Here is a 27,542-nt window from a genome sequence, read left to right as displayed (position 1 = left end):
CCTATGGCATATGCGTCCACAGGATGCTGCCATCTTGGGATGATGTGGTCAACATTGGCACATACCCGATCACCCACCCAATGCACCCCATGCCCTCGAAGAAAGCTGCTGACAGCTACTCACCACATCCATTGAGGAGCAGCAACTCGGACTCCGAGATGGTCCTCATGTTCACCACCTTAAAAAGGGACGTTGCCCATGGACTTGGGGGCTCAATGATGGACATCACTATCAATGGGAAGGTAACAAAATGTCTGTTCGATAGCAGTAGTACTGAGAGCTTTATGCACCTGAAAGTGGACCAGCCACTAAAACTCAAAATCTATCCCAGGAACTTTTCCATCGCCTTCACTGCCCAGGACCACTCCATCACAGCCCTCGGGTGCTGCTCAGTGGAATTGACAATGGGGAAGCGAACATACCAAGGGTTTAGGGTCCTGGTCATGCCCCAGCTCTGTACTCCAGTCCTCTTAGGGCTGGACTTCCAATGCCACCTCCAAAGCCTCACTCTTGCCTTCAGCGGCCCCCTCCCTCCGCTCACACTCCACAGCACACAGCCCAGCGATCACCCCCAGTCTACCTGCAGCCTCTCCACACTATGGGTAACTCCTCCATCCTTCTTCAATGACCTTAGGTCAGACTGCAAGCCCATAGCTGTCAAGAGCAGGTGCTATTGCGCAGCCAACAGGACCTTCATTAAGGCAGAAGTGAGGTGGCTTCTGGCAGAAGGATCATAGAAACCAGCACCAGTCCCTGGAGAGCCCAAGTCCTGTTGTTAAAAGTGGGTAGCAAACCGAGGTTGGTCATAAACCGGTACACCCAACTGGATGCCTACCCCCACCCCGAATAGTGACAAGGTCAGTGAGATAGCCCGCTAAAGGTCTTCTCGACAATTGACCTAAATTCGGCCTATCACCAGCTCCCTACCCATCCCCAGGATAAACCATATACCAACTTCAAGGCAGACAGACACCTCTACCAGTTCTGCCGGGTCCAGTTTGGGGTCACAAACGGGGTCTCTGTCTTTCAGCATGAGATGGACCACATGGTAGATCGGCACAAACTAAGAGCGATATTCCCGTACGTGGACAATTTCACCCTCTGTGACCACGACCAGTAGGACCATGATGACAACCTGGAGAGATTTCTCTGGACAGCCAAAGAGCTGAACCTCACTTACAACAAGGTGAAGTGCATGTTCAGCACCACCTGCCTCGCCATCCTAGGATACATTATGGAAAATTATATCATTGGTCCTGACCCAGAATGCATGCGTCCACTAATGAACTCTCCCACGTGCTCAAGTCCCTCCGCAGGTGCCTTGGGTTTTTCACCTATTATTCCCAGTGGGTCTCCTGTTTTTCAGAAAATGTCTGCCCACTGGCCCAAGCCACCACCTTACCCCCTCACCCCGAGCTGCAAGCAGCTTTTGCTCACATCAGGCAGGACATTGCCGATGCTACGATGGATGCCATGGACGAGGATACCTCTGATGTTGCCTCGTGGCCACCCTCAACAAGGGGGCTGACCTGTGGCCTTCTTCTCTAGGACCCTCCACCATTCTGAGCTTGGGCACTCCATCATGGAAGCAGTCTGCCACTGGCGCCACTACCTGGTAGGCAGGAGGTTACCCTCCTCACTGACAAACGTGCAAGATCAAGAAGGATAAGATCTTGCACTGGAGAGTCGAACTGGCCACATTCAGCTACGACATCCAGTGTAGACTGGGGAAGTTCAACAACTCTCCTGACTCCCTGTCCCAGACCTGCACCACTGTGCAGTCCGACCAACTGCAGGTGCTTCATGACACCCTTTGTCAACTTGGAGACATGAACCTGTACCATTTCATCAAGTCCCAGAACCTCCCCTTCACAAGTCTTGCAGGGTCTGCGCGGAGGGCAAACTGTGTTTCTTCCGCCCACCACAGGCCCACGTCATCAAGGCCACTCGACCCATCAAACAGCTTAGCATTGTCTTCAAGGGCTCCCACCTTCCATGAATGTCTACTTCTTTGCATTCGTAGATGAATAATCCCGTTTTCCCTTCACCATCCCTTACCCTGACATCTCCACAGCCACTATTATCAGGGCACTGACACAGTTCTCTACGTTCAGATACCCGGCATTCATCCACAGTGATTGGGGGTCCGGCTTCATGAGTGAGGAGCTGCGCCAATACATGGTAGCGTGGGGCATTGTGGCTAGTCGCACAACTAGCTACAACCTGAGGGGCAATGAACAGGTGGAGCATGAAAATGGGGTGATCTGGAAGGTAGTCTTCCTGAGATTCAAATGCTGGTTCATTGACTACTCGATGCCATTAAGTCGCTTTTGTGCATGGTTACTAATCAGACCCCTCAGAGTGCCTTTTCTTGTTCCCCAGAAAATCAGTGACTGGGGTCTTCCTCCCAACTTGGCTCACATCCCCAGGACAGATGCTCCTTTGCAAACACATGCGTGACCCTCTGGTCGAGCAGGTGCTCCTCCTCCATGCCAACCAGAACTATGCCTATGTCAGGGTACCCTAATGGCCGTGAGGACACTATCTCGACCAGGGATCTGGCACCAGCTGGGTGAGGACACCCCCAGCATCATGACTACCCAGCCCAACCTCCCCACCATGTGTACCCTTGGGCCACCCAGGATTTTGGGGCCGACCTCCTCCTTCTGCCCCTCCAGAAAGCCCCACTCCCACACTCCCCCCACCCCCACCCCGTGGACAGACATACAGATAGACACCACTCTCCCCACACCGACACCAACTATGGCTACGCCAGACCCAGACAACCCTCAGGCAACCATGGCCTCACTGACCTTTGACCAGGAGCCAACCCTGCGACAGTCCAAGAGACTCCAACGGCCGCCAGACCATCTGAATTTGTAAATACCACCCGGCACCATTTTACAAACCACCCCCCCAGAACTTAATTTTAAGAAGTGGGTGAATGTGGTGATACGACCACCAGCCTACTGCAGGGGGTGATCTCTGTACCTGCAGGAAGACCATCTAAAGGGCTGACGCCACCTGGCCAGCTGTCAATCAGCCGACCTGAATCTAAACCTGAGCTGGCCCCTCCTGAGCCAGTTACATGGGGAGCCACTAAGGTTTGAACTGGTGTTCAGACTTTTACTGGAATAAAACCTGCTGCTTTGTCTTTTCTGAGTTTGTGCTTGCCTGCTGCTACCTCAGCACACCCACAATGTCAGCCTTTTGTTTAGTTGTCAACAGGAAAACAATGAAATAACATCTTACTGTATATGTGTTCAAAGGATATGTGGACATTTCAGGGAAGGCCAATATCAACAACTTTTTAACATTCAAATTGTTGTGGGAAATTAAGTTTAATATTGATATCTGTTTAAGAACTGTTATGCCATTGAATAATTATCATCTGTTTCAAGTGATTAATATATATTCAGTGATGTGATTGGTATCTCTGACTTCCATTTTATTACTTCCTTCATGTCTTTAAAGGTACAGGATTTAAAGTTTAGGTTGTATGTGGCCATATTTTCTTCTTGTAGCTGATAATTTTTTAATTGGGCCAAGTGTACTGACTTTACTTTAATCACCACCTCACAACAACCACTCCATTTCCAGCAACTTTCCCCACATCCCCTCTCCCATCACCACAATATCATTCTGCCAGAAACCAGACAATTTTCAGTGGATATCCAAGAAAATGAAAATACTGGAATCTGGAGCAAAAAAACAAACTGATGAAGGAACTTATCAAATCCAACTGGATTTATAGGTGAAAGAAATTGTCTTCATTTTGATACGAGACATTGCTTCACACCATCACCTGCAATCATCTGCAATTCCTTTCCCCTACAGATGTTGCTTGACCTTCTGAGTTCTTCCAATAGTTTGATTTTTGTTCCATTTCTAACAGATGTTTAGTTCAACATGCTAGTTTCATAGTTTATTAAGATTATGGAAGCACAACTAAAGGTCCTGAGTAGAGTCTAGATATTGTATTTCACTTTGTTTTTGATATGCACAAGCTTTGCTACAATTGAAACTGATTCTCATTCAATTTCCTTGCAAGGGGTCTTATAATTGACCTGAAAAATGATTGAAACATTTAGGCTCGATTCCACTCATACCTGTAATGTAAAGGAACCTGCATAGTTCCAGATGGGATCAGATTCAGTAGAGTGCAACTTCATGTAATCTGCTATGCACCACTCTGAGAGAAATATCACTCTTTAAAGGTTCACTTTACATCCCAGCAAAACAGCAGTAATATGCTTAATGGTTGCCATAAAATAAAAAATAGATGACAGAAGAGAGAAAGAGAAATATAATGAAGGAAGGGCTGTAAAATGTAAATAGAATGAAAGTATTGCTATGTGGCCAGGAACCAGGATATTTGTTAGAACTAACAGATGAAAAAAAAAGTCTGCTGGAGGTAGCTACAATTGCCTCCTCTCAGTTTAGAATCTCCACTGAATTTAACAATGCACAATGAAGTCACAAACAACATGAGGATAAGCTGTAGACCACAGAAAAAAAATGCAGAAATTTATTGATGCCTTTTTATCAGTGCATAAAGTGAAACTCTAAAGTATGCAGATGCTGTGGTTATAGTAAAACACATAGAAATGCTGAAAGAACTCAGCCGATCTAACAGCGTCCATAAATAGTAAAGATATAATACCGCCGTTTCGGGCCTGAGCCCTTTTTAAATGTATAAGCAAAGAACAGGAAAGTGTCGGAATAAAGACTGAAGACAGGCAGAAGTCCAGACAAACAAAAGATGCCATTTGGATATGATAAGAGGAGAGGTGGAAATTGATTTTGGCTCTGTGAAAGGAGAGTCATATCATATCCAATACAGCTAGAAGAAGGTCACAGGAGGCTGAAGAACAGTTACAGGATTTCCTTGAGTCAGTGGATTGGGCAGTGTTCAAGGACTCATCTGAACAATTATACCAGGGGTGTCACAGACTTTATCAAAACAGCAGTGATGTGTGTGTCCCCACCAAATCATTCAGGGTTTCCCCAACCAGAAGCCCTGGATGAAAAATGAAATCCAGAGCCTGCTAAGAGCCAAATCACAGGCATTGAAGTCCAGAGATCCAGATCAATACAGAAGGAGCAGGTATGACCTGCAAAAAGCTATCTCCTGGGTGAAGTGGAGATTCTAGATGAAATTGGAAACAACAAAGGACATCTGACAGCTGTGGTAGAACCTAAATGCCATAAACCTGCTACAAAACCAAATACGGTGAAGTAGCAGATGGAAAAGCTTCACTCTCATAGGAATTCAATGCCTTCTAGCCTGACTTCACCAACAGTATCAGTGAAGAACCACCCTTCACATCCCCACGTCCCCTGATGATCACATCCTGTCTATATCTGGGGATGCCGTATGTGCTGTCTTCAGGAGAGTGAATCCGAGGAAAGCATCCATCCCAGATGGAGTATCTGGCAGAGTTTTAAAAATCTGTGCCAACCAACTTATCAGTGTATTCACAGATAGCATCAATATCTTACTCCTGCAGAGCAAGGTACCCATCTGCTTCAAACAGGTGTCAATCATACCGGTGCCCAAGAAGAGTGTAGTAACCTGCCTTAATGACTATCAACCAGTAGCACTTATATCAACAGTGATGCAGTTTTTTGAAAGGCTGATCTTGAAGCATGTCAGCTCCTGTCTGAGCAGCAACATGGATACGTTCCAGTTCACCTACTGTAGCATTGCACTAACTCTACGCTAATTGTGCCACTCAAAGCATTAAAAATGATTTATAAAAAATAAAATTGAAAGCTTTTAAAATAAGAATCATTTATATAAACTCAATTAATTAAACATGTAAATGATCTACTGTTTATTTCCTCTCCAGTGAGATGCATTGAATTGCCAAACCTGTAGGAATACGGACTCACAGCATGCTAAGGCATTGCAGGAAGTTGATGCTTTGTTTCTTGTCTCCATGAAGCATTAGTAATGGTTCATTATCTGCAGATCTCTGTGCCTGTGTCCCAACTTTACATTGGAAAGTAGTTAAAACACAATGCTGAAGAAACTCAGCCAAACAGGTCAAACGTCCAAGTAGGTCAAACTGTGTACTTGTGTAGCAAAGATAGATACATAACCAATGTTATGTACACTGTTTGACCTGATGAGTTTATCCAGCATTATTTTTAGTTCAATCGCAGTGTCTGCACACTCTTCTGTTTTACTACATTAGGAAATGCATGTGTTTTCATGTGGAATTCCTGCCATCTTTCAGAAAACTTGGTCTATTGTGTTTACAGATAGTCGTTCATGCTTAGGAGTCTTATATTTGCTCAAAACAAATATTAAGCATGTTCAGGATTTGAATATGTGGTGCGCTGAGGTAGTAGCAAGCAAGCACAAAACTCAAAAGACTGTACAACAGCTTTATTCCAGTAAAAGTCTGAACACCAGTTCAAGCCTTGGTGGCTTCCTGTTTGACTGGCTCAGGAGGGGCCAGCTCAGGTTTATATTCAGGTTGGCTGATTGACAGCTAGCCAGGTGGAGTCAGCCCCTTTGGTGGTCTTCCTGCAGGTATAGAGATCACCCCCCTGCAATAGGCTGGTGGTCGTATCACCACAAATGGTAACTTAGTAAATCTGGGATTTCATTTCATAATTAGGGATTTCCCATACCAGTACATAATCAATTGTCTCCGCTCCATCCTCAACATCCATTGGAGCGCTCACACCCCTAACGTCGAGGTACTCGAGATGGCAGAGGTCGACAGCATCGAGTCCACGCTGCTGAAGATCCAGCTGCGCTGGATGGGTCACGTCTCCAGAATGGAAGACCATCGCCTTCCCAAGATCGTATTATATGGCGAGCTCTCCACTGGCCACCGTGACAGAGGTGCACCAAAGAAAAGGTACAAGGACTGCCTAAAGAAATCTCTTGGTGCCTGCCACATTGACCACCGCCAGTGGGCTGATAACGCCTCAAACCGTGCATCTTGGCGCCTCACAGTTTGGCGGGCAGCAGCCTCCTTTGAAGAAGACCGCAGAGCCCACCTCACTGACAAAAGGCAAAGGAGGAAAAACCCAACACCCAACCCCAACCAACCAATTTTCCCTTGCAACCGCTGCAATCGTGTCTGCCTGTCCCGCATCGGACTGGTCAGCCACAAACGAGCCTGCAGCTGACGTGGACTTTTTACCCCCTCCATAAATCTTCGTCCGCGAAGCCAAGCCAAAGAAAAGAAAGACATAATCAATCTAAGTTTATAATCTTAAAATTGCTTGCATCCCATCGAGAAAAGATAAGAGCAGATCCTGTCTGTGGCCAAAACAAACTAATTGTCTTTATAGCAAATTGCAGTGCCTCAGATTATAGGACCAGTCAGATGTTGACAGCTCTGATTCGTCAATATGTAGTAGCAGCAGTCTGATATTGGGAATGGAAAATCCCCATTCCCTTGACTCAGTGAATTCCATTACTTAAATAGTTCACCTGTAAAATGAATCGCTTTTTTCTGTGCTATAAGCAAAAGCAGACCAGGTGGCATATTCTATTAGAAAGCTATTTCTTTCCTCTGGGATCCTGGTGTGAATCCATCTGAGACCCAGGGGATGTATCTCCTGTCTCAAGGAGTACATGCAAATTTCCAATGAAGATAAATGTACAGCATTAAAGTACCTTCAGTAAATAGGTTCAGCACCAGTTCACAATTCACCGTGTGGGCCACAGCACAAATAAAACACGCTGCTGATGCAGCAGTGCATATAGTATTTGTACATTCCCAAGGGCAAGCATGCAATAATCTTTTTCCAGCTTCACCAAGCCATCCTTTCATGTTTCCTCTTTCAAACAACACCAGTTGATCTCAGGTCTGCATAGTCTGTCCGTGACATAGGATTTGAGGAATGTCTTAAAATGAAGAAAGAGTGGAAGAAAACATTTTGGATGGAATTCCCAAGGGTAGGATCTCAACATCTGAAAGCATAGTTGTTAATAATAAAAATATTATGTGGTCAAGAGGAGAGAATTCAAGAACAAGAATTTTTGTTGTGGAGTTGCAGGGAGGTTAGGATTATAAAACTGAAGACTGGAAAAGATGAGGTTGTGGAAAGGCTTGAAATCAAGTTGGAGAGTGTTAGGTATAAGATTTTGCTTAAATAAAAACCATTGTACAATAGTAAGAGGAGGGTTAATTGATCAACAGAATAACCTGAGCTAGTGCACTGGCACCAGAATTTTGGATAATCTCACTTTTACAGATGATAGAATAAAAGAGAATTTTGTAGTAGTCAAGCCCAAGAGTAAGCAATACATGAGCAATAGTTTCAGTGGCAGTATGTAATAGTCGAACCTGTGTAAAAGTCAACCCCCCTCACCTTTTGTCCTAAAAATCACACATCTTCCATACATCCCAAGCAAAATCCAACTTCCCCCTTATTTTTACCACCGACCGCCTGCCCATTCAAGCTTCTGATGGCCTGACCATGGATCCTCGCCTTGGCCAACTGCTGACCAGAGCTCCCAACATCTTGACCAATGATGCCTGCCTTTCCAAGCTCCTGATGCCCCGAGTGCAGACTTAGCACCTGATCCTGGCCATCTGAGCTCCCAATGCCTTGAATGATGCAGGTACTTACAGTGGGCAAAAGTAGTATCTGTGTAAAAGTAGTATCCCCTCCCAAATGACCATAAAAAATTGGTCCCCAAAACACGAGTATATAAGGTAGCTTAGCTGAATGCATGATATTTGGCATTATTGAAGACATGAAAGTTGTCAAACTCACTGATATGTAAACACAAAGCTTATTTCATGGGTACTTTCAATACCAACATTTCAAAGAAAAATAGAATTGATTGTAGGAACAGGATTTAGACAGAGACATGGTTTTAATTTTCTTATTTTGTCGTTGGAAGAAATTTTTATTCATCCTAATTTGTATGTGGTTTGAGTTGACTGATAATTTAGGGACAGTGGAGAAATCAAAAGACATAGTGAAGAGTTGAGTGATTTGGTGCCTTCCAAAGATGTTCTTTAGGGCCTGCAAGTAAATATGAAATTGGAGGGGCACAGAAAACAGAGCCATGCATCTGTAGGTTTAAAACTATTGCAGGTGTTTCCATAGCTACAACTTAGTAAATAAAAAGAACAGGACCGTATGAACATGGTCTAACAAAGCTGGAAAACAGTGAACAGAAATGGGTGTAGTTAGCCATTTCAAAATTTACAGAAAGAATTAAAATGATAAGGAAAGATATTTACCATTGTCACAATCTCATTATTTATTTGTACATATTTTTAACTTTTCAAATTGAATCCTATTTTACTAAACGTACTAAAGCACTTTATTGTTTCTACACTTGACTAGTCCAAAATAATCCTTGCTAGTCCGTCTGTAAAGGAAAGATAATCCAAAATGATGCTTTCTGTCTCCTAATTTGCACAATCCCACTTATCTGTCAAACTAGCTCTTGCAGTCCTTATTGTTAAATAGCAACTGAATTTTAAAATTATCACCCTTATTTTCAAATTGCTCACTATTCCTCCTTGCCCACCTTCTCTTCTTGCTTTACAACCTTTTGAGTTTATGAGTTTTGTCTTGATAATTCCCAGAGTTAATTGCTGCTCTATGAGCAGCTATGCAAATAAGTCCTTTCCTAAACCTTCCCAGTCATTTATCTTTTGGTCATCTGGCCCAATAATTTCTTCAGCAGCTTGGTATCAAATTTTCTTTAATAAGGCTCTTTAGAATCACTAAGCATGTTTGACTACTCAGTTAAAGGTGGTATATAAATACGTTTAAAAAAAAAAGTTTTAGTTCAATGCCACATACTATTTCAATATGAGAAGAATAACTGATGATTTGTATTAATGTTAATGATGTTAGCTTCCAAAGTCAATCAACTCAAATCTTTCCATTTTCCCTGGCTTGAATTTTTGCGGAGTATTTCTCTTTATTAAAACCAAACATTTAGTTCCCAACCCACTAAATAGTTGTTGAGAACAACTATTTAATTATTTTTACTTGTCCTTTGACATAATTTTCACAATGTCTCTTTTATCTCTTTAATTCACCTTGAGAGAACCACTTTTTTCACTTGAATGAAAATGAAAATTTTATGCATATGCTTTAAAAACATTTGATTAATATACTTAAGTAATTGCAATTGAGCAGGGCCTGGAAATCTTTGCATTTTGATTATATTCACAAGTTTCTTGATTAATTCTCATGGTTCATAGGCCTTGGATTGAATTTCTGATTTTTTAGCTCTATTAAGAACTCAACCCTACAGCTGTCCATTTAAATAGTCACATCTTATACACCAACATGATCAAATCCTCTGTCAAAACTCCTTGTAGCCTTATGTGACATACCCTAACAGTAACATGTAGCAATGTGATTGCCACATCAAAGCTTCATAGGAAGAAACTATTCAATTTTATTTTACTGTGAATATTTAATTAATCTTACTAAGATATTCAAAGCTGTGAAGTTGCATCTATGTTAAAATGCTAGTGGCAGTCTGTTACCGAAGTCTGTTATTTGGAGTGAAGATAAATCCTTTGGATTTAACCTTTTTGGAAGGCAATGTGCAACTGATTTAAAAAAAAATCCCCCCCAAATTATATGAAATCCAGAAACGGTTGCTTCTTAATGATTGGTTAAATACAATCACTGGTAATCATTCTTTATGCAAGGGTGCATGCGACACAACACACATACAAAGGAAATAAAACACACGAAAGGGATTATTCGTCATTCGAATAAAATCTTCCTCAGAAGTTATTTTGAATGGAAATTTTCTTAAAAACTATAGAACCATGTTTTTTCCTCAGTGGGTTAACTATTAGTTCATTTTCATTGAATTACTATGAAAGAAAACAAAGATTAAGCCCCCCACTGTATGCTAACAGCTGTTTTTATTTGTTGTGCACACTCTATGATTCACTTTTTATCAGTTGACATTAAATATGCTGGACCGGGTGTTCTTATGTTCTAAAAATGATTGCAGTATGTTATACAAAATGCATAAAAATATAAAAGAACACAAAAATAGGAATTGGTCAATATTATAAATTTGGGGGATTCATATAGTATTTCCATCGAACAACATATCACAGCATTTATGATATTTCAACTTCCAAATAAACAAATATAAAAATCTGCCCTAAATAAGTCACGATATCTTAAACAGTAAATGATTGTGATACTTGAGTTGCACAGTAACAAAGCAATAATCATGAAAATGCTCCTCAGGTCAAAACACATTTGGTCACAATAAAAATATCATGAGATATTAATATTGTGATACACATATGTCTATAAATACACACGTACCTACATCGTCCAATCCCAAAACACACATTAGACCAATTCAAAGAACATTAAACATTGACTTAAAACCTAAAGAGTGAAAACAACACAAATTAGCAGCCAATAATCAGTGTTAAAAAGGCATTTTAACGGGTTCAGTGGGAATGAATGATTTTTGCTGCAAGTTACATCTACGTTGGTTCAACCCCAAGTGAGATTTTTCTTTCATATGGCACCACCCAATCAAATTGTGATTAAAATTAAGGAACAAATAGAGTTAAAGAATAAATGAAGTAGCAGAAGAAACAGAGTGTCCTTTAACTTTTAATTAAAAAAACCCCAAATTTTAACGAAGTTAAATTAAACTTGAAACAACTATTGAAAAGAAACAGAAGCAATAAAAAAGACTTATATATAACACAGCTTCAAACTAAAATATTTCCAGTCTCTCAATTTACCTAAAATATGACTTCAGATTGAAATCAGTAAAAAAATTCAAAACACAAAATAACCTTTTTATTTTCCACTGAAGTCTACTCAGGGGCACTGCTGTATTTCTAGAAGTTATCTACATTCGCATTTATTTACAGCCTTGCTTATTTACACAATCAGAAAACAGTGTTAGAAACACAAGGGTCTCCAATTCATATCAGAACCTTAAGAAAGTTCTCATACAAGTTGTTAATTTCTTTGTTGATATAAAATGCAGATTTAGTCCTTTGCTGCATTGAATGAAGTCCCAAAGAATTAACAATGTCCATCATCATCCATGGAATTTTTAGGTGGACACTGAGCAAGCATATTCCTTTCCCATTAATGAGACCTGCACTCTTGGCTCTGACTTAAAACCAATGGTTCACAGTTGAAATATTGTTAGAAAATAGCAAATATTTACTGTAATCACATGACTGCAAAATACCTTTTGCTCAATGCAAATTGTGTGAAGACAAAAAGGAGGAAAAAAAAACTCAGCACATTGCAAGAATTACAATGCAACAGTTTTAAAAATAATTGTAACAACACAGCCTGAAAAATGGCCACATAAGCAGCTGTCTTTGGCAAAGTGGTTGGCACATAGTTCTTTACTGTTACCTCTTCCCCATTTCACTCTGTCTCATGAAATGGATATTATTTACACTGTCTGACAATTCAGGATATTGCTCAACAGTTTTTATAAAATAGCCGTTATAGCCTTGTACTCTGCCAGTGGTCAGCAGTTGCTGTTTTTCACCCTCAGTCCATTTGCGGATTCCCTCCTCTCCATCTTGTAACCTTTGCTTCTCTCTAGTCCAGGCACCTGCTACAGCCCGCAGCCTGGCCAACTCCAAAACACGAGCCTTCTCTTCATCCATTGTTGTCCCATATCGAGTGTTTAAACACAGCAGATCATACTGAAGTTTAACATCAGTGTATCTTCTAGTCCTTCCATTGAGTACGGTATTAATTTGAGATACAGTAACATTAACTCCATTCTCCAGGGTTCGCCTTCCACCAGTAAGCCCCAAGATAGCAAGATCTTTTTCTGCAGACCCCAGTTTAATGAAATAATGTGTGTCAACACCATCAATGGTGAAATGAATATTTTCCAGATAAAATGCATTATTTAAGATCGCAGCGACTCTCCTTCCATCTTCATTGGCAACACTAATGATATCCGTGTTTACTCTGCCTCCTCGAACAGCAAATTTCACTCCTTTGCCAAGGATTGAACCTCCTGTTGCAAATTTCTTCATCCGTGCTTTCAGTTGACACCCAGTTCCACTTCCGCCATAAATTTGTCCAAAGTTTTCCAGCGTTACAAAGGCTTTGAGCTGTTTCTGTACAACACACTGGACTCCTAAAATGGACTAATGTAAAGAGAAAACAATATTAATGATAATTTTTACAGGATAAAATAACTGTTGTGTTCAGTGAGTTAGGAGTTAGGTTGAAGGTCAGGACCTCCAGGGTTGAGATCTCAGGATTACTGCCCATGCCCCATGCTAGTGAGGTTAGAAATAGGAGGATAAGACAGCTTAACACGTGGCTTAACACATGGAGCAGGAGGGAAGGCTTTGGGTTTCTGGATCATTGGGCTCTCTTCCAGGAAGGCGGGAAGGTTTGCTAGTGCTGCTCTGGTGGGTTTAAACTAGATTTGCAGGGGGATGGGAATCATAGTGCCAGAGCAGATGGAGGAGTGGAGGAGGGAAAGGATGATGTGAAAATTGCATGCACCATTAGACGTCATCGCGTTGTACGTGGTGGAAACGTTCTCAGGTGCATCTACTTCAATGCAAGGCTTAGAGCGTGGATTGGCACGTGGAATTATGATACTGTGGCCAAAAGTGAAACAGTTGAAGGAGGGGCTGGACTGGCAGCTCAAAGCAGTGGCGTCACTAGGTGGGAGATATGGGGGTGGGGACCTCACCAGCAGGGGCATAGCCAGGTTTTAATGTTGGGGGAGAGAGAGCACTAAAAATGGCACTATGATCAAAGCATTGTGCATGAACACATGCTTACATGTGTGCACACACATACACTCACTCAGAGATAATACATTGTTTATTCTGTTTACAAGCTGACTCCATGATTAGGCATTAAACAAGGAGAAAAGCTGCATCCAAATCATCAAAAGGTACAATAAATAGTATTGGAGTTTCATTGCTGTCAACTTGAAAAGAGTTTAGAAACACTACTACTTAAAATAAAACTAGTTATTCTCACTTCCGATGAAAGGTTTCTAGATACTGAAGGGAAAAGATCAAGAAGTCCTGGTCCAAGTGTAGAGATTAGCAGACATTATCCAACAATTAAAGACACTGTTTTTGGGAGTGAAGTTGGGGAATACTTCCTCAGACAGAGAACAGTGGGTATTTCAAACTCCGATCCTACCTTAAACAGAAAAACCCAAGTTTACAAAATAGAGATAGCAATGAAGGTTTTTTTTTCAAAAAGTGTGCTCTTATTTTATGTGATTTAAAACAAAAATTGGAATTTCCCAGTGAAAATTCACCAATAACAGATGAAGAGTAGATTCCAGGAACACAATTAACTGCAGATTGAGAATCTCCTACAGGGCAAAATTGCAAGTACTGGCTAGGGAAGTGAGGAAGGAGGGGATGGAAATAACCTGACAATGTCTTGGCTCGGTCACCTTCTTAAACTGAGGTCGAAATAATAAAACAAAACAGTTTTTGCAAGGAATTCCCTTTGAACATTTCATTATTCCTTTTTTTGCAAATTTTCTCTAGGTCTGCAGCCTGTAATACCCCTGAAGGCCTGGCCACATTGATAGAATGAACAATGTTACCTTGATTAAAAAAAATAGGTTTGCCTTTTTCATCATAAAAATGCAAAAATGGCATTATAACCTCAGGAAATTTCATGCGGCTTATTGACAGACTGCTGGGAAGGAGGCAAGTTATGAAAAAAAATCTGACACTTTTCCAACACAACATCTGAGAAAATTTTAGGTTTTAATGTTCAAAAGGGAGTAAAATCCACCACTATGCATTTAGTAAATCAGTTTACAAACAGAATCAAATCCACCTCACCCAAGAATGAACTTTTATGAAATATACTATTAATTCTGATTTTTAAAATTCAAATGGAAAAAAAAAATCCATGATTGGATATATAAAATAAAAGCTGCAACGGATCGTCCCAGTGCATGGGCGCGCAGAAAAGATAGTCAAAATGATCATTTACAAATGAATTTTGCTACATTCCTCCTGGTTTGTTCTCTGTTTTTGGGAGGCGTTCAATAGAGCAGCTGAATATTGAGTGATGATTGCCTGTGGTTTGCAATGGAGCTCTGGTGTAGGCTGAGGGGAGGATTCAGAGTTGGGCATCGGGAGCTCCAGAATAGGCCGAGGGAAGGGTTCAGAGTTGGGACTTGGGTGCTCCGGTGACTGGAGCTTCTGACACCCAACTCCAAACCCTCCCCTCAGCCAACCACACATACTCACCGGAGGGGCATTGAGTGCTCTGGTGTAGGCCAAGGGATTCAGTGGCGCCTTTTTTGAACTATGAGATCACAGAATCTGCAGCAGATGCTATGGTCTCACAGTTTCCTTCAAAAATATGCGGTGCAGGAGGGGCTTGGTGGTTGGGGGGACTGCTGAGCTGAAAAGGCTGCTCCCCTGATCCCCACCCCCTCACACCCTTGCACACCAGGTGGCATCATCAGAATAAAAATAAAAATTTTGTGCAGTGTTTCAGCAGAAATTTATCATCTTTTCTAAAAATATTGCTGTAGTTAGTTAAAACAACAAAACCAGTTTTCGTAAGCTGAAATGGCGTAAATCAAAGAGGCAATTACCATTCATTCATGTGAACATTTTTTGAGCCTTCCCAGACCCACCCCCCTGTGCTCTCCCGATAGCCCACTCTCAGTCCCCACATTGATCCCACTGTCCTGTGCTCTCCCGATAGCCCACTCTCAATCCCCACACTGATCCCACTGCCCTGTGCTCTCCACACAGCCTGCTCTCAGTCCCTATACTGATCCTAGTGTCCTGCGCTCTCCCAACAGCCCATTCTCAGTCCCTACACTGATCCTACTGTCCCGCGCTCTACCAACAGCCCACTCTCAGTCCCCATACTGATCCTAGTGTCCTGCGCTCTCCCAACAACCCACTCTCAGTCCCTATACTGTTCCTACTGTCCCGCACTCTCCCAACAGCCCACTCTCAGTTCCCATACTGGTCCCACTCTCCTGCACTCTCCTGACAGTGCACTGAATGCTATTTTCACTTTTCACCTTTTTTTAGAGGCGTTACCAGAAATGTTGATGAAGGAAAGGCTGTGGATGTTGTCTACGAGGACTTTTAGGCCTTTGACAAGGGAGGTTTGTCAGGAAGGTTCAGATGCTAGGTATTCATGGTGAAGTAATGAACTGGATTCAATAAAAACTGGGCAGAGTAGCCAGAGAGCAGTGGTGGATGATTGCTTCTCAGACTGGAGGCCCGTGACTAGTGGTGTGCCTCAGGGATTGGTGCTGGGACCATAGTTGTTTGTCATCTATATCAATTAACTGGATGATAATGTAGTTAATTGGATCAGCAAGTTTGCAGATTGACACCAAGATTGGAGACATGTGGACAGTGAAAAATGTTTTCAAAGTTTGCAGCTGGAAAAATGGGCTGAAAATGGCAGATGGAATTTAATGCAGACAAGTGTGAGGTGTTGCATTTTGGAAGGACAATGGTAAATAATAGGCACTGAGGAGTGTGGTAGAACAGAGGGAATCTGTGAATACAGATGCATAATTCCATGAAAGTAGTGTCACAGGTGGATAGGGGTGAAAAGAGAGTTTTGGTATATTGGCTTTCATAAATCAAAATATTGAGTATAGGAGTTGGGATGTTATAGTACAGTTGTATAAGATATTGGTAAGGCCAAATTTGGAGTAATGTGTGCAGTTTTGGTCACATAACTACAGGAAACATAACAATAAGATCAAGAGAGTACAGAGAAGATTTACTAGAATTGGTGCCTGGACTTCAGGAACTGAATTAGAGACAAAGGCTAAACAGGTTAGGACTTTATTCCCTGGAGTGTAGAAGAATGAGGGGAGATTTGATAGAGGTAGTTAAAATTATGAGAGGGGTAGACTCTTTCAACTGAGGATAGGTAAGATATAAATCAGAGGACATGGGTTAAAAATGAAAGTGGAAGAGTTTAGGGGGAAACTTCTTCAAACAAGAGGGCTGGGAATGTGGAACAAGCTTCCAAATGATGTGGAGAACATGGGTTCAATTTTAACATTTAAGAAGAATTTGGACAGATACATGGATGGGAGAGATATGGAGGGTTATGAATTGGGTACAGGACTAGGCAAAAAAAAAGTGGTTTGGCACAGACTAAACAGGACGAAGGGCCTGTTTCTGTGCTGTAGTATTCTATGGTTCTAATACTGGAACAAAGATATTCTGTACATTTTCTTTAGTGATGGAGCAAATGTTTCTAAATCATTTCTTTATGTTTAATTTGACAATATTTGGATCAATTTGTTCATAAGACCATAAGATATAGGCCAGTCAGGTTGTGGAGTCCACTCTGCTATGCCATCATGAGCTGGTCCATTCTCCCACTCACCCCCACTCCCATAGCTTCTCACAATAACCTTTGATACCCCGTCTATTCAGAAACTTATCAATCTGTCTTTAATACACCCAAAGACTTGGCCTCCACAACTGCCCATGGTGGCAAATTCCAGAGGTTCACCACTCTCTGGCTAAAGACATTACTCAGCATCTCTGTTTTAAATGAATGCCCTTCAATCCTGAAATTGTGTCCTCTTATCCTGGATAGCCCCACCATGGAAGTGAAACACAAAAGTATGCAGATGCTGTGATTGTGAAAACAGAAAAATGCTGGAGGAACTCAACAGGACTCACAGCAACCATAGGAGGTAAAGATATGTAACTGATGTTTTCAGCCTGATCCCTTCTTCAAGGATTGAATAAAAAGCAGGCAGGTGCCTATATTTAAAGGCTAGGGACAAGAAATGCAAGGGCAGGGGAGGAGAATATAGGAGGACAAGACAGGTGAAGGTGTGAATTGATCAGAGGAGGGCCTGGCTCAGTGAATGCAGAGATGAGGGAAAGGAGACAGAGGGTAAAGGAAAGAGAGAAAGAAAGATACAGAGCCAAAGAAAGGAGAGAAGGAGTAGCTAATGGAAACTGGAGGTCTATGTTAATGCCAACTGGTTGGAGTGTGTCCTCCTATCTACAGTATGTCCAATTACACTGAACAATGAAGAATTTGCTTCCTGAACACTTTTGGGTGCATTTTATGGATATTGGGTTGCTTTTGACTAAAATCACCTTTAAATTTTCCTATCACATACTTTTTTTTAGATATAATCTATTTTTATAATTTCCTGTCATATTTTAAGTCTACTAGTGTATTGTCCACAAAGCAAGCTATTTTGGTCAGTCCAAGCATGCCTGAGCATGCATTCAGTGTAGGTGCTATACAAATATCATCTTAGGTCTGGGCATGTTTCATCAGGATAGATGCAGACAGGCTATAAAAGCAGCTCACAGATACAGATGCTGTGCATTACACTGATTATTCATTGAATGCATGATGATACATATGCTCTTCAGGCAATAGTATAGTAAGTGTATTTAATGATATCATTTATCGTCTTCAGGAAGATTCAATATAGCAGAAAAGCTTCAGCAATGCCACAACAACTGCAGTACATTCTGTTACATTTGTGGTGAGTATATGCAAAAGGAGGTGTAAAGCACTCCTTTCATCTGATAGCCTACATATCACCCTTGGGCAAGGTGTAGTACCTGTTCGGCCTCCCAATCAGGCTCTCGTGAAGCCATGGATTGCAGATGGTGGATGTTTTTTACAAATAGATTCCACAAATTGGAATTTATGGTTGTAAAGCTAAAAACACTGGGCAGATGAATCTGTGGATCAATGGCCAGGGTTACTTGTCCAGTATGGACACTGCAACTGAAGAAGGCAATGGGAAACCACTTCAGTATTTTTCCCTTGTATAATCATGAACTCAACATCGACTACGGTCTCAGCTCAAAGATTGGAGCCTTCACTGAAGGAAAAGAGGCAACAATTACAAATCGGAGGGTTAGAGATCGTGAAGGATGGAGAGACACAATCTCCCATGCTGAACGGCAAGGCACCTGAATAAATATGCTTAAGGCTCAAAAACTCAGCAGGTCTGTATTTATTAAGAAAGCCTATGAGCTCTACTTTGGTTGTAAAATTTGTGACCAAGGCAAACCCTGGGCTCCTAACATTTGTTGTGCAACCTGTGCAGTCAATCTGAGGGCTTGGCTCAGAGATATATTATGCAATTAAACATGTTAAATACAATAAAAATTAATTTAATGTTTCTCCAACTTCCTACATGATACAGCAAATCTGAAATTATCTTTATGTTCAGCTTGAAGTTGTCTATGATATTTCCTAATTTTTCAGGAAGCAAACTGTGGTGGAACATTGTATTGCAGTCATTGTATTGGTTGGCCTACCTCCGATACTGTAACTCCCCCACCTCTAGGATCCCTAATAAAAAAGGTATCGCCGAATCCCATCCCTCAGTGCTGCCTTTGAATTGGGTCAACAGCATGTAAGATAAACTGTGAGTTTATAGTGATTAAAGCCTGTTAATCTCAACTTCTGGCCTCTCGGGTCTAATTCATAGTGTTACACAAATCTTTTGAAAAAGAATTGTTGTCCTGTGTTATCATCCTTTGTCTGTTGGTCTGTGCTCCTCCCCCTTGCTCTTTCTTCCCTCTCCCTAGCTCTTTCATTTAGGCCCCTACCAGCTTTTTACTCATTCCTTGTAGAAGGGATCAGGCCTGAAATATTACTAATATATATTTACCTACTATGGATGCTGCAAGACCTGCTGAGTTTCCCAGCATTTCTGTGTTTTTACTCCTACCATGGGAAACAACTTTGCCACATCTACTGTGTCCAGGCCTTTCAACATGCAAAATGGTTCTATGATGTTCCCCTCATTCATTTGATCTCCAAGGAGAATAGTCCTAGAGCTGCCTAATGTTCTTCATATGCTCATCCTTTCATTTCAGGAATCATTCATGTGATTCCTCTCTGAATGCTCTCTCATGCCAGCACATCTTCTTAAAAAGGAACCCTAAACTGTAGCCTGTACTCTAAGTGAGGTCTCACCAGTGCCTTTTAAGGCCTCAACATCCCATCCTTGCTTTATATCCTCTACCTCTAGATATGAAATCTAAAACTGTATTTGCCATCTTTACCATGACTCAACCTAGAAGTTAACTTTTAGGGTTCCCTGCATAAGGACTCCCAACTCCTTTTGCACCTCCGAATTTTGCATTTTATCCCCAAACAAATAATGGTTTTCTCCTTTATTCTTTCTACCAAACAGCATGACTATACACTTTCCAACATTATATTTCATTTGGATGGTGCGTTTGGCCTAGTGGTTAGCACAATGCCTTTACAGTGCCAGTAATTGGGACCGGGATTCGAATCCCGCACTATCTGTAAGGGGCTTGAACATTCTCCCCGTGTCTGTGTAGGTTATCCTCAGGGGCTCTAGATTTCTCCCACTGTTCGAAATGTACTGGGGGTGTCGGTTAATGGGTGTAAATTGGGTGGCATGGACTTGTGGGGTGAAATGGCCTATTACCATGCGGTATGTCTAAATTTAAAAATTTTTTTAAAATTTAAATTAAAAAATTGCTACTTCTACATGTCTCTCTGAAGCCTTTCTGTTTCCTGATCACTATATGCCCTTCATCTATCTTTATATCATCTGCAAATTTAGCCACAAAGCCATTTATTCTGCAATCCAAATAATGAATATACATCGTAAAAAGACTTCCACAATGGACTCCAACAACTTCTCAACTACTTATGTTATCGATGCAAAACTCTTATTCAGTTGCTCTGAATTGTAATCAGGACTGGGGTACAAATGGGAGAATTCCCTGTCTCCCTTTACAATTGCTCAGTGTCATTTTCCATTGTCCTAAATCTATTCACAACTCTTTTTTACTCCTAATAAACTTGAAAAAAGCTTTGGAATCATTTTTGATATTATTTGCTAGCTTCCTTTCAAAGTTAATCTTTTCCTTCCAAAAGTACCTTCATAGTTGCCTTCTATAAGCTTTTAAAAGCTTCCCAGTCCATTAATTTTTATTTACTTTGTATGCCCTTTCTTTCTCTTTTACTTTGGCTTTGACTTCTCTTTGCAGCCACAGTTGTCATTTTTCCATTCAAATTTTTTTTTCTTTTCTGGAACATACCTGTCCTGCATCTTCCTTACATCTTGCAGAAACTCCAGCCATTGCTAATTTCTCATACTTCCTGCTAGTGTGCCTTTAAAATCACCCTTGGCCAGTTGCTCTCTCATACCTCTGTTGTCCCCTTTATTCCATTGGTATACTGACAAATCTGATTTTAGTTCCACCCTCTCAAACTGCAGGGTGAATTTGATCACATTGTGATTATTGCCTCCAAAGGGTTCCCTTACCTTCAACTCCCTTTTCAACTCAATCCAGAATTGCCATTTCCAAGAATGGAAGACCATCGCCTTCCCAAGATCGTGTTATATGGCGAGCTCTCCACTGGCCACCATGACAGAGGTGCACCAAAGAAAAGGTACAAGGACTGCCTAAAGAAATCTCTTGGTGCCTGCCCCATTGACCACCGCCAGTGGGCTGATCTCGCCTCAAACCGTGCATCTTGGCGCCTCACAGTTCGACAGGCAGCAACCTCCTTTGAAGAAGACCGCAGAGCCCACCTCACTGACAAAAGGCAAAGGAGGAAAAACCCAACACCCAACCCCAACCCACCCATTTTCCCCTGCAACCACTGCAACCGTGTCTGCCTGTCCCGCATCGGACTTGTCAGCCACAAACGAGCCTGCAGCTGACGTGGACATTTACCCCCTCCATAAATCTTCGTCCGTGAAGCCAAGCCAAAGAAAAACAGTCACAAACTAAGAAAGCATTTGATACATTCCCTCTCTTGGAATCCAATACCAGCCTGGTTTTCCCAATCAACCTGAATATTGAAATCCCACAGGACTACTGTAACATTGCCCTTTTTGCATGTCTTCTCTATCTCTCTTTGTTGTTTGCATGCCACATCCTGGTTACTGTCTGGAAGCCTGTATATTAGTTCCCATGAGGGTATTTTTACCCTTACAATTTCTTAATTCTACCCACAGGGATTCTATGTCTTCTGATCCAATGTCTCCTCTCACCAAAGACTTAATTCCATTTTTAACTAGCAGAGCACTCCACTTACTCTCTGCATATCTTCCTATCCTTCCGATACTCTGTGTATAATAATCCATGGATATTTAGTTCCAAACTGTGGACTTCTTTCAACCATGACTCAGTGATGGCCACAATGCCATATCTGCCAACTTCTAGCTGCAATACTAGATCGTCAATGTTATGTGTTATCCTGCGAGCATGTAAATACAAGATCTTCAGTGCTGTATTCATCACCCTTTTAAATTTCATTTCCAAAATACACCGTTAAATCCTGGCATTTTTGCCCTATCCTTTCTCATATTTCACGCCACAGTGTATCTTGTGCTTCATCTCCCCTCTCTCTTCACTGCCTTCTCATTCTGGTTCCTAACCCTTTGCCAAACTAGTTTAAAACTTCATTCCCAATGCCTCTAGAAAATCTCATCCCAACCAGGATATTAGTGTCCCTCCCATTCAAGTGTCCATTTTGTACAGGTTATACCTTCCCCAGAAGAGATCTCAATGATCCACAAACCTGAATCCCGGGTCCCTACTTCAACTCTTTAGCCACAACTTCCTGTTCCTACCCTCACTGGCACATGGCACATGCAGCAAACCCAAAGATGATCACAATTAAGGTCCTGATTTTCAGCTTCCTTCCTAACTCCCGACATGCTGTCTTCAGGACTTCACCCCTTTTCCTACCTATGTCATCAGTACCAATGTGGACCACAACATCAGACTGCTCACCCTCCCACTTCAGAATGCTGTGGGCTTGTTATGAGATGTCCCTGATCCTGGCACCTGGGAGGCAACATGCCATCTGGAAGTCTTGATCTTGTTCATAGAACCTCCTGTCTGTTCCCATAGCTATCAAATCCCCAACCATTATAGCTCTTCTCTTCTCCCCCCCTTCCTTTCTGAGCTGAAGGGCCAGACTCTGCGCCAGCGACCTGACCACTAAAACTTGTTCCTGGTAGATCATTCCCTTTTCCCAAACAATATCCAAAATAGTAAACTTATTGTGGAGGGGAACGGCCACAAGGGTGTTCTGCATTATCTCTTTATTCCCGTTCTTTCTCTTTACAGTCACACAGCTACCTGCCTCTTAGGTGTGACTGCAAGTTAACTGATTAAACAAATTTTGGAAATTGCTCTGTTTTAGAGTAATTTGAAGATAGATATATTAAATTGATTTGAAAATATGTGCAATAGTTTTCCATGAAACAAGTTTTAAAAATATTTTTAAAATACATCTTAATTGCGTATATTTCTGAATGCAATTGACTAGCCAAGGCAATGAAGAAACTCTTGACTTTCATTTAAGGTTGGGGACACTGGCCTTGCAACTGTAAGTGGACCAATACATTCATTGTTTACACAAAACTGCTGGAGAATCTCATGCACCATTCTTCATGTAGTCAAGGTAAAAGATACATACCCAATGTTTCAAGCCTGAGCCCTTCAAGGTATGAGCAAAGATCAGATAGGCACCTGAATAAAATGGTGGCAGGTGAAGCAGGGGTGGAGCACAGGCCCACAGACAAGAGGCCATAGGTGGATATGGGTGAGAGGACACAAGAGAGAGGAAAAAAAAAGCTGAGAAGTACAGTAATAGTGGGAGGAGAATGCTCTCTGAATGGAAAGGGAAGGGGATGCAGGAAAGGAGACAGAGGAATGGGGAAGAGAGCGAAGGAGGGAGTGGCCTTACGGAAACCGGAGAAGCCAATGTTAATGCCTTTGAGTTGGAGAGTACCCAGATTGAATATGAAGTATTGCTCCACCAATTTACTTGTGGCCTCAGTTTCATAGTGCATGAGGCTGTTGACAAACATGTCAGCATGTGAGTGGGACACAGAATTGAAATGGTTGGACACTGGGAGATCTCTGCTATTGCTCCAGACAGATTGAAGGCACTCAACGAAACAATCTCCTAGTATGTGTCCAATCTCTCCGAAGTAGAGGTCACAACGGGAGCTCCAGATGCCGTAAAAGTCCCCCACAGATTCACATGTGAAGTGTTGCTTCACTTGAAAGGACTGTTTGGGGCTGTACTGTGTAAACTACAAACACAGCATCTGCAGATTTTCTGGTTTAACTCAGTACATTCAATGGTTTTGTTTATAATTAAAATCATAATCAACTTTGCCACAACTTTACACAATAAACAGTCGATGATAGAATCTGGAGCAAAAAAAGACAGCTGGAGGAGCTCAGCAAGTCTTTGGGGTGGGGTGCAAAAGGGTAGAAGAAGAGTCCTGATAAAAAGGATCTTGACCTGCAACTAGAAATCTGGAAACTTTAGTGAGGAGGGTGATTGAACTGGAATGATAGAACTCTCTTTGTCTGTACACAAAATTTAGAAAAAATGCAGTATGTAACAACAATATCTAATGCCCATCAAGGTTTGGTTTCACTAGAGAAATTTAAATTCAAATTAGGAGGTGCTGGACAATGAATAATAGAAACTGCATGAAGCAGATTTTCATCTAATGAAGTCTGATACCCAGCCTTTCTGATGTAAAAGTAATTAATTATTTGAACAACTGGGAAATATCTGCCAACTATGAGAAGTGAAAACAAATCCAACTTCCTGACACTATTCATCAACATCAGTGGTTCTCAACCTTCCCTTCCCACTCACATACCACTGTAAGCAATCCTTTACTAATCACAGAACACTGATGGCATAGGGATTACTTAAAGTGTGTGTGTGGAAAGAAAATGGCTGAGAACCACTGCCTTACAGTCAGAGAAAGAGAACCAAAAGGGAGTCCCCTCCAATGCTCTCATGGCCTCTGCAGCTGCACAAGGCCAGTTCAAATTTTCGACAACCCAAGCTCAGATTCAAACCTCTGACACGATGAGGAAACCTTCAGTGCTCTTCTTGTCCTCAGAACTTTCTCAAATCCTGGTTCCTGTGCCTAGCCCATGAGCCAGTCTCCAGCAGCCTGGTGTGAGCCCTTTGGCCTCAAATCACCATCACCCTACAACCTGCATGGGTTCCTCACCCACAAGTTGTCAACAACTCGCTGCCTGTAGGTATCCCTCAGCCGCAGTGTCCATTGTGGTCACCATTCTTTGGGTTGCTCCTTCTCAACTGGAGGTGTTCTCCTGTTACTGCTGCCCTGCTGCAGTTTGCTGTTCACCTTGAGTCTGCAACCCCTCGTGATCGCTGTCAAACACGGGCGCCACCATCTTGGATCTATGGTCGCAGGATTTTAAATAACTACACCATTGGCTCCATTAACATACTGTTTAAAGCCTGTACAGAGCAGTCGGCATAGGACTGGATGGTGGGAACCTTCGGGGAATCACTGTCTCTGTACCCCGCTCTCCTCAGGTCCATACTAGTAGTTACAGTGGCTCTGGCAGCACCATCATTTTTTTTCTGACCAGCATTGCTACAAGTTGCAATAAGTAGGGAATAATTAATTTAATCTGGGAAAGCATGGGTGCATTGTATTAGTTTTTTTTTCTCAGGATAAACGTGCATTGGGAGGGCTGCATCCCTAGATCCCCAGAGAAATTGACTGTTGATGAATTTTAATGCTATGGCACAGGCAAAAATAAAAGAAATTCCAAAGTGGAGCTGGAAATAGAAGGAATACTGTTAAAGCTTTAAAGATAATGAGGCTACAATTAGGCTGATGGTTTATGATGATAAATAGGTTAAAGATCAAATCAGAATGATTTTGGTATTAATTTGTCATGTTACAACTACCATATGAATGATATATATTAACTTATTAATTTATCTTGAGTGTACTGGAAGCTATAAATCTAAACCTAGGTGCCTAACCCTATTTTCATTTTTTTCTCCAAATTTGCTCCTAGGATATACCTTTAGTAGAGGGTTTTTGTGCCCTTGGTTAACATTAGAGTAAAAGGTAAGACAGAGAGAGATAGAGCAGTAATGGATTGATCAAATAACATGATTCAAGCTTCATTTGAATCTCCAAATTGTAATCAGGCAAAAATGTTCTATTTGATGGGTTCACTTTTAAAATAGATTTGTGTCTCAGAAAGAACAGAAAAAATAATTTTATATTCAAATTGCTTTTAGTGATGGACTCTAAAGTACTATATGTGAAATATGTCTGTAAAATATTGCATGTGGAAACAATGTAAAATTTTGTTGCAGTCTTTTTGTCATTTTTAATTACATTTTTGCACCAATGAATAGAAGTTTAATAATAAAAGCAAAATAAGTATATATGCAAATTAATATGAAATATTGCCATTAATTGAGCAGAATTTGATTGTAGGATCTCATAACAGACAAGGGACATTGGTTTGGCATATCTGTGGCTCTTTGAGGGATAGCTGTGTGGAAGCCTCACACTTTGTCCAGTATTCCACAAATTCTACATCCACAACTTTCTCTTAAAAGTTTTCATGTAATTATTTTCCACCAACTTAAAAGATCCAAATGACATTCTGTGCAGAAAATAAATCTCCCTTCCAGATCTTGTATTACTTGTCTGAGGAAATAGATTTTCTCTGCATCTAAATCTCTCATCATCTGGAAAATTTTTATTAGATTATCCCCTAACTTTCTTATTTCCAATTTTAACTTAGCTAACTTTTTTCAAAACTGTTTGCTTATATTCCAGTAAACCTCTTCTACAATCTTTCCAAGATCTTTACATCTTTCCTGATCTGTGGTGCACAGATCCACAATATTCTGCTGAGGCAATAATCTTCAATGATAATCTTCATTGATCTCTGCAATGCTGTCAAATTTGGTATCATCCATGACATTAATCAGAATACTCACTACATCAGTCTTTGTTGCTTATAAAATGTCAAAGTAATAGATCTAAAACTTAATAGTGGGCACCACCAGTGTAAACCATTGCTTCATTTGCTTATTCAAAATTTGCTTTATCTATGTTAGTAGGAGCATCTTGTTTTAGTCTGTTACTTTATTGGTGTTTAAATTTAACTAGTGCTGCCTGCACTGATCTGTCCTGAATGGTTTCCATTCATAGGAAAAGGTTCCAATTCCTCAAAGTTCAGGTGGTTGTGGATCAGAAATATTTGCTCCTAGTCTGTGCCATGTTTATAGGAAGTAGCTGAGCAGTGATTTCACAAGATCCACATACTGTTCTTGAAGATGCCATTGGTTTGTAAAAAATGTGCTTCCATTGCCTGCATGAGGGCTGCAATATAAGCCAACTAGCAATAGGCATTCCGCCAAAGAATTTTGGATGCTGCGCAGTCTAGTCAACAGAAAATAGTCAGAACTGTAGCAGCAATAAAGTGCAGGAAGTCAAGGAAGGGTATGTGGAGAAGATTAACAACATTATTTCCCACTTGGATGGAGGAGGGAGGCATTGACTGTGTGGGTAATGGAGGATTCGCTTATGCTTCTCAAATATACTAAAAGGAGTCACCAATACAGACCAAATTAGTCACTCTTCACAACCAGGAAAGCCTTGATACATGTAATCTCACACAACATTTTGTTGCAGGACCATCTGCATTGCTCACAATACATCCATGAATGGTTCCCTGATCTTATAGCTTAAATTGATATTC

The 27,542-nt window shown here is 41.3% G+C and overlaps 1 protein-coding gene across 1 annotated transcript in view; it reads right to left on the bottom strand.

The window, feature by feature from the left end:
- Window positions 1-11,771: 11,771 nt before the first annotated feature.
- The window catches only part of LOC138740058 (teneurin-4-like), a 393,122-nt gene continuing 377,351 nt past the window's right edge, over window positions 11,772-27,542 (bottom strand). The window contains exon 29 of the mRNA XM_069892490.1: window positions 11,772-13,124. Within this exon, the coding sequence (XP_069748591.1) occupies window positions 12,366-13,124 (759 nt within the window). The 3' untranslated portion in view covers window positions 11,772-12,365. The remainder of the gene's footprint in view (window positions 13,125-27,542) is intronic.

The sequence above is a fragment of the Narcine bancroftii genome, chromosome 7 (assembly GCF_036971445.1).
Source record: "Narcine bancroftii isolate sNarBan1 chromosome 7, sNarBan1.hap1, whole genome shotgun sequence".
In the NCBI taxonomy this organism is placed as follows: domain Eukaryota; kingdom Metazoa; phylum Chordata; class Chondrichthyes; order Torpediniformes; family Narcinidae; genus Narcine; species Narcine bancroftii.
This window is presented reverse-complemented; position numbering and strand designations above follow the sequence as displayed.